The 11,677-nt window shown below is 40.5% G+C and overlaps 1 protein-coding gene across 1 annotated transcript in view; it reads right to left on the reverse strand.

Moving 5' to 3' along the window:
- The window catches only part of KCNH8 (potassium voltage-gated channel, subfamily H (eag-related), member 8), a 492,651-nt gene that overhangs the window by 154,724 nt on the left and 326,250 nt on the right, over positions 1–11,677 (reverse strand). The window contains exons 6-7 of the mRNA XM_010856748.1: positions 9,093–9,250; positions 4,413–4,620 (exon numbers count right to left, since the gene is read on the reverse strand). Coding sequence (XP_010855050.1) covers positions 4,413–4,620; positions 9,093–9,250 — 366 coding nt within the window. The remainder of the gene's footprint in view (positions 1–4,412; positions 4,621–9,092; positions 9,251–11,677) is intronic.

An 11,677-nucleotide genomic window follows, 5' to 3' on the forward strand; every position in this document is an offset into this window, starting at 1 on the left:
CAGACTTCATGGGAAATAGATGGGGAAACAGCAGAAACAGTGTCAGACTTTATGTTTCTGGGCTCCAAAATCACTGCAGATGGTGACTGCTGCCATGAAATTAAAAGACGCTTACTCCTTGGAAGGAAAGTTATGACCAACCTAGATAGCATATTCAAAAGCAGAGACATTACTTTGCCAACAAAGGTCCGTCTAGTCAAGGCTATGGTTTTTCCTGTGGTCATGTATGGATGTGAGAGTTGGACTGTGAAGAAAGCTGAGCATCAAAGAATTGATGCTTTTGAACTGTGGTATTGGAGAAGACTCTTGAGAGTCCCTTGGATTGCAAGGAGATCCAACCAGTCCTTTCTAAGGGAGATCAGTCCTGGGTGTTCTTTGGTAGGAATGATGCTAAAGCTGAAACTCCAATACTTTGGCCACGTCATGTGAAGAGTTGACTCATTGGAAAAGACTCTGATGCTGGGAGGGATTGGGGGCAGGAGGAGAAGGGGATGACAGAGGATGAGATGGCTGGATGGCATCACTGACTCGATGGACGTGAGTCTGAATGAACTCCGGGAGTTGATGATGGACAGGGAGGCCTGGCGTGCTGCGATTCATGGGGTTGCAAAGAGTCGGACACGACTGAGCGACTGAACTGAACTGAACTGGTGCTAATGTACTATTTACCTGGGGTAAATACTATTTACCCCAGACTCTGTCTTCAAGTCAGTTCCACCTAATGGCTCAGAACCTACTTGACAAACCAGGATGTTATACTCAGATATTGTTCCCCTAATCTATGTTAATGAAATTATTTGTATGGTAATCTTCCCTTCTACAAGATTCAAGTTAAACATTTTATGGTCCAGGATGAACCATTTGGTGCCAAGATTATCCCAAAATGTATCTTATGGGTGAGGGGCCTGGTGCCATTCTGAGTTTTAAGACATTCCTTTCTTTCATTAACAGACTGCTAATGACTATATAACATCCAGCTGAAGACTAGCAGGGGGTACTCTTTCTGCCCCCTTCTGATGTCTATCTCAGAAGCTTTCTCTATCTCCTTTATACTTTAATAAAACTTTATTACACAAAAGCTCTGAGCGATCAAGCCTCATCTCTGGCCCCGGATTGAATTCTTCTCCTCCAGGGGCCAAGAATCCCAGTGTCTTTTAGTTCAACAACCACCTTTCACCAGCCTAAAATTTCACTAAACAATAAGCCAAATCTCAAATTCCTTAAAATATGGTACAGGAACACATAAAAATATGGAGTAACACAGAACACCAGGCAAATCAGCTTATAACTTGCCTCTGACAGAACTGACCTTAGGAGTATTAATTCTTCCTTACAAAAACAGATATACTATAAAGAAGGGACATTATAAAATGTTTTTTAAAGGTTAGCTTCGGTTTGGTCTGATGCAAAATATTGGAACTCTTTTAGGAAGCATGCCTGTCAAGGACAAAAGGGAAAAAATTATTTCAAGGAAATTAACAGTGATGAGAAAGGAAGTTCCATTTTCTTCCTTGGGAAGATGAATCTGTTCTCTATATCTGATATTAGTCAAAACATAAAGAACAATGTGTTCTCTAATCAAGTTTTATGTGTGTGTTGAATTTTCTGATTCATGGTAATTGGATCAGAAAAGGTAAAGCATATTATTAGTGGACAAATTACATAGTAAAAACTAAATTAGCCTAGACTCTCAGCTGCTTCATTATAAAATTAGGTAGGAGAGGTCATAATTATTTAATTTGTGTCCAAATCTCAGCTGGAAAATGTTCCAAAGGAACAAACGATCCAAGTAATTTTAGGAGAAGGGAAAGTCCTTGTAGCCAAGCTTATAAAACCCAATATTGACAGACATAATTAACATACTACCTTCCTGACCACATCTCAAGAGGTGTTTGGACAGGAAATCTAATTCTCTACAGATAAATGCTCTGTTATTTTTTAAATCGTAACTTAGAGAAACGTATCATTTCCTTGACCTGCTGTCATCAGAAGTCGCCCTTCCTGACACATCCCTCAAAGTTGTTGACATTGGATGGTTGCTTCTGGGGTTAATATGGGCGCTGAACTGTAATAGGAAATAGATATATTAAGTACACAAAACTGAATTTGTTCTTCCATTAAAGTCATAAATCGTGGAACCTGAAATAGCCTTTCAAGTTATTAGCGTGTTTTCTCATGTTATAGATGAGGAAACAGGCCCAGGCAGGTGAACAAAATCACGACAAAGCTCGCGGTTGATGGATGCTGGAGTCGTGATGAAAGGAGAGACCCACTGCCCTCAGCCCAGGGTTTTCCCATCGCTGCGTTTTGCCAACGCTCTCTTTATGAACTGACTTTCAGCTTATAAGGCCCCATCATGACACTGAGCCGTAATACCCTGACCAAGAGCAGGTGTGGTAGGGGGCAATGCAGAAGCAGTTCAAGGGGGTGGCTCCTTCTTTCTTGGAAAATAAATATTTCTGCATATTTGTTGGAAGAAAAACATTAAGCTGATTAGTCAGTCTGCAGCAGGACTGGTATATTGGAAATGAAACACAAAGTTTTCCTCCTACAGCTGAATTTGGGAGTGTGCATAAGCTGAATTTCCTTGTCTGGAGACTCTCAGACTAGACTAACCTTGCGAATTAAGATGAGTGCGTAGGTGAGGAAAATTAGGTCAGGTCCAAAAGGCAATCAGGTAACTGACCACAAATCAGAATTAATATGGATTCACAACAAAGGCAGAGATTTAGTGCTGTAATTCACTGGACAACATTAGGACCACGCTAGAGTCTGTGATGAAGAAGCATTCTGGACAAACTTATAAAGAAGGAAACAATATTGAAGGACAGGAAACGTTTTAATCCAAGTACAACCCAGACTTTGATCCTTTTAGTCAAATCTTCTTTCGCCATCTCTCTGTCCCCCTCTTTTTCTCCCTCTCTCTCTTCCAGCTCATATTCTCTTTATGTAGGATTTTTAGCCTCCATTGTATGACTTTATTGCTCTTTTTTACTTCATTTCTGAGAATGGATGTCTACAGTAAAGTATAGAACAATGTCGTGATAAGGAACATAAGAACATGATTCTGAGATGAAAATTATTGGATGCATCAGTTTCTTTGTGTAGCTCCAGGACAAAACTGAGACGTGTAGGAACATTTTTAAGAACCTAGACAGATTCAGTGCAGAAGGAAGTGGCAACCCACTCCAGTGTTCTTGCCTAGAGAATCCCATGGACAGAGCCTGGTGGGCTGCTGTCTATGGGGTTGCACAGAGTTGGACACGACTGAAGTGACTTAGCAGCAGCAGCAGCAGACAAGAGATTCACTCCCTTGAACTTGCTCTCTTAAGTTCTCCAGCTCATTCTCCAAAGATGCCCTCTGAAGGCTTTGCATATGCCCTGTGGTGAAGACTGGCACTTACGAGAGTCCACTCAGGGATAGTCTAAATGCTCTCTGCCACTAAGTGCTCATACAAGAACTTAGAGCTTTTTTTTTTTTTTTTTTCCCCTTGGGAATCTCTTGCAGCTTTATCTCTGTGCAAAGATCTGAGCTTCTTTCAAAAGTCCAAGATTGATTTTTGGAGAAGATAAATGAAGGATTTTCTAGCTAGCCAAGGAACAGATTCTCTGATTAAATGTCAGATTAGGAAGAAAAAATACCCTACATAAGGTACTGTGACAATTCTCTAAAAAGAAAGACTGTGAGAAGGACACAGATATTTTAAAATAGAGGGTTATAGCCTTCAGAATTTTCATTTTCTATAAAGTCCTTGTGGTTGATATAAGTTTAAAAATATGCACATGTGCAGAACATTTCAGATTCATTTATGCAGAATTATGTAACACTTGGAACAACTCCCTTAAATTCCCATGGATTATGGGGACATAAAATTTTACAAATTATATTTGTAAATATCCCGTCTTCTTTATCATTGCAAGTTCTCAAAGTATACTAAATATGGACAGTATGATAGTGTTCTTTCTCTTTTTTAAAAAAAGGAGAAAATAGTAAAATTTTTCTATTATTAACTTGCCATTTCAGATACAAATGATCATTTTCTTATGATTTAAAAATATTGTAGTTACTGGCCAGGTTTACTGTTACTAGCCCTCCACCAGATTTTTCAAGATAATATCACGCCTGACTTCAGATCTAAACATTTCTATGCACATGCTGGTCATTTTTAAAAGTTCACCATTGAGACCTTAACCCATTGTTCTTTGAGAAAAACGCAAGGCTGTTCAGAAAACTCACTCAAAAGCGATCACTTGTATCATGGTCCCTCTCCACACATCTCCCCAAAATGAGACTAACTCACAGTCAGAATACACATGTCAATATTTATAGGCTTATCTTTCACCTCCTCCAAATTCTAGACAGGCTTCCTTTTCACTTAAAAATGGAAAACGTGACAAAAGCAAGGCCTTACCCACTTCCCACTTCAGAAGGCTGTTGTCTTCCCTCTCCATTTTTCCAATGACGTACCAGATGCACGCCATCCAGTGCGCCAGCAGGGCAAACATGGACATGAGCAGGGTCAGGACGATCGTGCTGTGCTGCGAGTAGCGGTCCAGCTTCTGCAGCAGGCGCAGGAGGCGCAGCAGCCGGACGGTCTTCAGGAGGTGCACCAGGGAGACCTGGAAGGGCGACAGCGCTCAGCCGGCGGCCGCGCGGGGGCGCAGGGGCCGCGCGGGGGCCTGGGGCCGCCTGGCGCCGCGCACGCAGGCCGAGCGCTCCGCTGGGACCGGTTCTGTCTTTTCTTGACATATGGTACCGGAAGCTGGTAAGATAAAGACTGGGAGGGCCATTTGATGTCTCTGAGTGAGTGCTTAGCTTCCTTAAGGCCCGTCTTTCCCCCCTACTTATGGGACTGAACGTAACTTTCTAGAATTCTGATACAGAGCTGAAACTCGGGATGGGACTCGACTGAAGCTCCTCTCATTCCGCTTCCCCTCCTCATGGAAGGGAGCCGCTTCACCAGAAAACTGTGCAGACTGAAGTCAGTCACTGGAGTGGTAACGCGGTAACTTGGGCTTCTCGTTTTTAAATAACGAGACCTAAAAACCTGAGTAAGGTCCTCTCACAAATATCAGCAGCGCTGCCTGCCTCACGTGTTTGCTCTCTTCTTTATAACGTTCCTAATAGAGAAAACGTTTGCCCGAAGCACAGACATTCTGAGCTCTCTGCTAAACTAACATGCCTAGGGAACCAAAAGCAAATGGAACAACATTTTGGAAAAATCTCCTAGATTCTGCCTTCGTATGAACTAAAAAACAAACAAACAAACAAAAAAAACTTATAGTTAAGGGGTTATTTTCCTGACTTTAGGGCTCAACTGAAAAATGCCCACCCTGGAGTCCACCAGAAAGGCCAATGTCTTGAGCCAATGCTGTTACTAACTTACACTCTTCTCACACCTTCCGAGAGAAAGGAGAAGTCAGATAATATATTAACTCATGTGCAAACAGAGTTTGACGAATTCCTTGATCTATTCTAATTTGAGGGGTGAACCATAAGTAAAGGGCCAGCAGGTGGTTGGTATGATTACACCTGAGAATAATTTTCCTTTATAGGCAGAATCATAAACAAGGCCAGCAACTTTGGAGAGTTTGCCTTTGTAATTATTTGGAGTCGATTGATTTCCAATTTCTTCCTCTTCCAGCCATCTTCCCATATCTCCAAGAAAAACTGTACTTAGAAAAGTGCCTGACACATTTCTGTTAAATGAATGAATGGATAAGTGGTTATGTGAAGATACAAAACACCACAGGCTTACTGTAACAATAGGTAATCAATAAAAGTGCGTTCAGTTGTGATCTTGTGAATTATTCTATATTGGAATATAAAAACATCGGAAGGATGGAAATTCCCGGGAGATCCAGTGGTTTAAGATTCCACTTCTCCATTGTAGGGGGCCCGGGTTCTACCACTGGGCAGGGAATTTAAGATCCCACAAGCAATGAGGTACAGCTTAAAAAAAAAAGTCCTAAGGTCATGTAATAGAGGAACTCGCCAGGTAGCTGTGGTCTTTTATCCCATTTTGTCAGCTTTCTAGGTTGAGTTTACTTTCTTCTCCTTCCACCCACTTCTCGTCTCTCTCTTCTCCAGCCAATTACAAGCCAGATGCAGTCTCTGCTTTGCAGTTTAGAGGAATTACTAGGCATGAAGTTATTTAACAGGTAGGTGAATCTGATAGATAGATGACAGTTTTGTACATAAAGTGAAAGCTGGAGCAGAAGTCTCAGATGGGGGATAACCATCTACTGTGGACTGAACTGTGTCCCTGCAAATTTCATATCCTGAAACCCTAAGCCTCAGTGTGACAGTATTTACAGATGGGGTCTTTGGGAGGTTTACATGAGGTTTGTTAGGTTTACACGAGGTCATGACCGTGGGGTCCTCAAGATGGGATTAACGTCTTTGTAGGAAGGGACCAGGGCCCCCTCTCTCTTGCTCCCCACCCCCTCCAGTCTCCTTCCCTCTGCTCCCTGTCTGGTGGCCACAGGAGGACACAGCCTTCTACAAGCCTGAAGGAATTCTCACCAAGAACCAAACTGGCGAACACCTTGATCTGAGACTTCCCAGCTCTCAGGGCTGCAAGAAATAAATTCCCATTGTTGAAGCTGAGCAATTATGTTATTTTGCTACAGCTGCCTGAGCAGACGAACACACTGTCTTGAACATAGAGTATGGATGCACGCAAGCTCCCCATTTTCTCTGAAAAGGGATGTTTGAGGGACGAATGTGGAGCTGCCCTTCCACAAGAACAACAGCCATTTGCAAAATGACATGAAAAGAGATATGAGCCTGGGAGCCCAGGAAGAGGCAGCCCCAGGGATTTTGCTGGCAGTTTAAGAAAATTATGTGTATTCCTATTGGAGTCAACTTCCTGCTGTAAAACATGAATCTGGGCTCTTGATGAATGGTGCAAGAAAGAGGCATATTTGATTTAGATGGAAATATATAATCTGAAAAAGAGAAAGGATTCCTCTCATTCTTGGGCTGCTGCTGTAAATTTGTCACTGATGAGAATTACCAGCACCTTGTAGATAGCTACAAGATGATGAGGCACACCTTCATTGAAAACTCCTGTGAATTAGAAGTTTCCCATTACCAGCTGGACATAGCCATCGCCTGGCTATCAACTTAAAGAAAGCAAAAAACTCGTTAACATGTGCTGAGGTCTTTCTAGGTGTGAGACACTTGGCAAGGTATTTTACAGAAAGATTGCCTTTTTAAGGCTGCTCAGAAACCCTGCAGGAATTTTTATGGTTTGGGGCCTATTTTGACATTAACTCCCCCAGGAAGTCACTCAGAGGGTAAGCGACAAAACTTGAATTCATACATTTGCCTTCTTCACTCTATCATACTTTCTATGACTCGTTCATAATTTTATCTGTCGTGCCTCTCATGGTGACTTATACATAGTGAGTTTTAATGAATGAATATGTAAGCTGTGCATAAAACGTTTCCCTTCAGCAAGTGTGGACACAGCCAAAACTAAAATCTGTCATGCGTTTTTGATGGCTGTCACCTGTGGAGACGCACTAACTGGACGCGTTTTCCGTCTGGAAAATCAGCACTTTTGTTTACTTATTTGTTTGTTCCTGCTTTTGTTTCGTTAAGTCTGTGTAGTGTAACAGAAGTATAACTTACAGACTTTTCCCCGTAACTTATGCTCTCCTAGGAAATAAATATAATATTTTAAACAAGCTTTTCTATTCAAATAGAATATTTGATACTGACTAATTTATTGGGAGGAATAACAAACTTATAAGCCAGTTTGTTAAATGATTATATGCTCAGCCCTCTGAAAAGCAGAAAAAAATATCACTGATAAGAGAGAGTCCTTCCTTCTTTTCTTACTTTCTGACATAGATTTGATCTATAACTTCACCTTTATAAAGAATTCATGCTCTCTATTTCACAAGTGAAAATGAAAAAAGATAGCAAAAGCACAGCAAAAGTGTACAAGCATTTAAAATTCATCAAATTATGAGAATTAGACTTCTTAAATTCTTTACCCACGTTAATTTTAGGCAATGAAACTTTTAATCATATCTAAGCATCTTATGTATTTTATATTATATATATTCAATACTTTATATTATATAATATATATTTTTAAGTTTATGTTATTTTTTCAGTACCCAAAGAAAAATGGAATATATAAATTATTAGTAGTATTTAGAAGCAAAGTAGCAAGTTGATTTACAGCAAAGTCTATGAGACACCACTTATTTAACAATTCTCCAGGATAATTTGGAAAAATTTTCTTATCATTTTATGCATTATATATTTCTTTGGGATATTTTTTGGCAGTCTTGCAGAAGCCTTGTTTTAAGTCATTATACTTTCATTACAGTATACTTATCTAGTCAAATTCAGTCTTGAAAAGCACTTTAAAAAGTTCAGATAGCAATTTAGTTTAACACTGATTGATATTATATACTAGATTTCCCCCAGAGCTTTCCTTTCAGTTGAGTTATAAACCTCTTAGCAATGTTGACACTCTCAACTTCCCAACTTAAAAAAAAATATATATATGGAAAGAAAAAGAAAATAAAAATACTATTATGCAGGCAATTAACAAATGCACAGATTTGTACTAAATAGTCAGGAGTACCGTTCAGTCTTCATTATGAAGTAAGTAATGACTGTACTTGAAATATTGATCACTTTGTTTAATATTGAAAACTGTTTTTAAATTCTTGATAGAGAATATAATTTCCTTTGGGAAGGCTTGTCAGTGTTTAATTTGCACAGATGCTTGGTAAAGTTTTGCCTGCTAAATTGGTTACTCGAGCAGCAAATTGCATGACTGGTCCAAAAATGCTAATATTCCTTCCTGAAAGTCTGTTTAGCAGGGAGCACTGAGTTAGCAGGGAGCACTGAATGCTTTCAAGAGCGTCAGTTATTAAATAGTAAAAGTAGCTATGATTACAAGTGGGCATACTTTCTTTCCTGTAAGAAATCATAAAAACAAATGCTTTAGATGAATAAAGAGAAGTTAACAGATATCAATAAAAATTCAAGAGAATGCTTGATTTCTGCTGGTCATTTTATCATTTAGAGCTTTGCTCCACCCAGCGTGTTTACAAGGACTCACCACTGTGACGTTGAAGGCATACAGGAGGTCAAACGGCAGGGCAGCGATTAGGTCAATGATGAACCAGGTGGTGACGTAGTGGATGCAGATGGATCTCGCTTCAAAGATGACTTGGCCAGACTTGCTGACATAGGTTGTTCGAAAGTTTAAAATAATGTCTGATTGAGAAAAAAAGAATAGAGAGAGAAGTTAGGAGAAAGAGAGGGAGGAGAAGAAAGGACCGGAAGGAAGAGAAGACGGAAGGAAGACAGCCAGGTGGGCGGGAAGGAGGAAGGGAGGAAGGCCATCGTGTTAAATTCAACGAACAGCCACCTCTTAACTTATTTCAGACTGACAACATCCAAAACACTCTTTTTGACAGATCCGGTTCAACTCAAAAAACAAGTATTGGAGAAGGGTGAAGAAAGTATTTTTTGAGCACTTCATGCATTCCAGACTTTGGGCCACATGTTAAAATTCAAAATAAATAAATAAGAAGAAGAACAATAGGCAACACATACTAAATGAATTCTCCCTGCGTATAGACATTGTCCTAAGACCTTGGTATCGGTTGTTTCCCTTCCTCCCTAGAACACCTCCCAGTAGGCAGTATTAACACAGTAGACAGTGCATAGTAGACAGTATTAAAAAGGCAGAAACCACGTCTCAGTGGGAAAAGTAACTCATCCGTGATCATCCTGGAAACAGCGGCAGGGACAGTTTTGAACACAGGTATACTCTGTAGTCTGTATTCTTTTTTTTTCCAGTAGTACACTATTGTGCATACAAAAGCTTTAGTAATCTCTGTATGGATATGAAATTCATCCCTTCCCTAAAGGTGCTTGTATTCACAAAATATCAGAAATTTCTTGTTTGGATTTCTAGGTTAAATTCCCTATTTCATTTAAGGGGAAGATGCAATCATTTGTCAATCTTTCCTTATGTCACTCTTTTAATATATTGAATTTTTATTTTTATTTTATATTTGTATTTATTTTATACTTGTATTTTACTATTTATCAAACTTTTGATATGATATCCTTGTGAGTGTTGGTCAAAGGAAAATGCATAGCCATGTGCGTCGTCTAGAGCTCAGTCAGGCTGCCTGTGAATAAACTTCTCTGTCTGTCACATCAGATCAGATCAGAGCAGATCACTCGCTCAGTCATGTCCAACTCTTTGCGACCCCATGAATGGCAGCACGCCAGGCTTCTCTGTCCATCACCAACTCCCGGAGTTCACTGAGACTCACGTCCATCGAGTCAGTGATGCCATCCAGCCATCTCATCCTCTGTCGTCCCCTTCTCCTCTTGCCCCCAATCCCTCCCAGCATCAGAGTCTTTTCCAACGAGTCAACTCTTTGCATGAGGTGGCCATGCAAAGGTGGCCAAAGTACTGGAGTTTGAGCTTTAGCGTCATTCCTTCCAAAGAAATCCCAGGGCTGATCTCCTGCAGAATGGACTGGTTGGATCTCCTTGCAGTCCAAGGCACTTGCAAGAGTCTTCTCCAACACCACAGTTCAAAAGCATCAATTCTTCGGCGCTCAGCCTTCTTCACAGTCCAACTCTCACATCCATACATGACCACAGGAAAAACCATAGCCTTGACTAGACAAACCTTTGTTGGCAAAGTAATGTCTCTGCTTTTGAATATGCTATCTAGGTTGGTCATAACTTTCCTTCCAAGGAGTAAGTGTCTTTTAATTTCATGGCTGCAGTCACCATCTGTAGTGATTTTGGAGCCCAGAAACATAAAGTCTGACACTGTTTCCACTGTTTCCCCGTCTATTTCCCATGAAGTGATGGGACTGGATGCCATGATCTTCGTTTTCTGAATGTTGAGCTTTAAGCCAACCTTTTCACTCTCCACTTTCACTTTCATCAAGAGGCTTTTGAGTTCCTCTTCACTTTCTGCCATAAGGGTGGTGTCATCTGCATATCTGAGGTTATTGATATTTCTCCCGGCAATCTTGATTCCAGCTTCTGTTTCTTCCAGTCCAGCGTTTCTCATGATGTACTCTGCATATAAGTTAAATAAACAGGATGACAATATACAGCCTTGACGAACTCCTTTTCCTATTTGGAACCAGTCTGTTGTTCCATGTCCAGTTCTAACTGTTGCTTCCTGACCTGCATGTAGGTTTCTCAAGAGGCAGGTCAGGTGGTCTGGTATTCCCATCTCTTTCAGAATTTTCCACAGTTTGTTGTGATCTATACAGTCAAAGGCTTTGGCATAGTCAATAAAGCAGAAATAGATTCTTTTCTGGAACTCTCTTGCTTTTTCTATGATCCAGCGGATGTTGGCAATTTGATCTCTGGTTCCTCTGCCTTTTCTAAATCCAGCTTGAACATCTGGAAGTTCATGGTTCATGTATTGCTGAAGCCTGGCTTGGAGAATTTTGAGCATTACTTTACTAGCGTGTGAGATGAGTGCAATTGTGTGGTAGTTTGAGCATTCTTTGACATTGCCTTTCTTTGGGATTGGAATGAAAACTGCCCTTTTCCAGTCCTGTGGCCACTGCTGAGTTTTCCAAATTTGCTGGCATATTGAGTGCAGCACTTTCACAGCATCATCTTTCAGGATTTGGAATAGCTCAACTGGAATTC

This window comes from Bison bison, unplaced genomic scaffold, assembly GCF_000754665.1.
Source record: "Bison bison bison isolate TAMUID 2011002044 unplaced genomic scaffold, Bison_UMD1.0 scf7180017864374, whole genome shotgun sequence".
Lineage (NCBI taxonomy): Eukaryota > Metazoa > Chordata > Mammalia > Artiodactyla > Bovidae > Bison > Bison bison.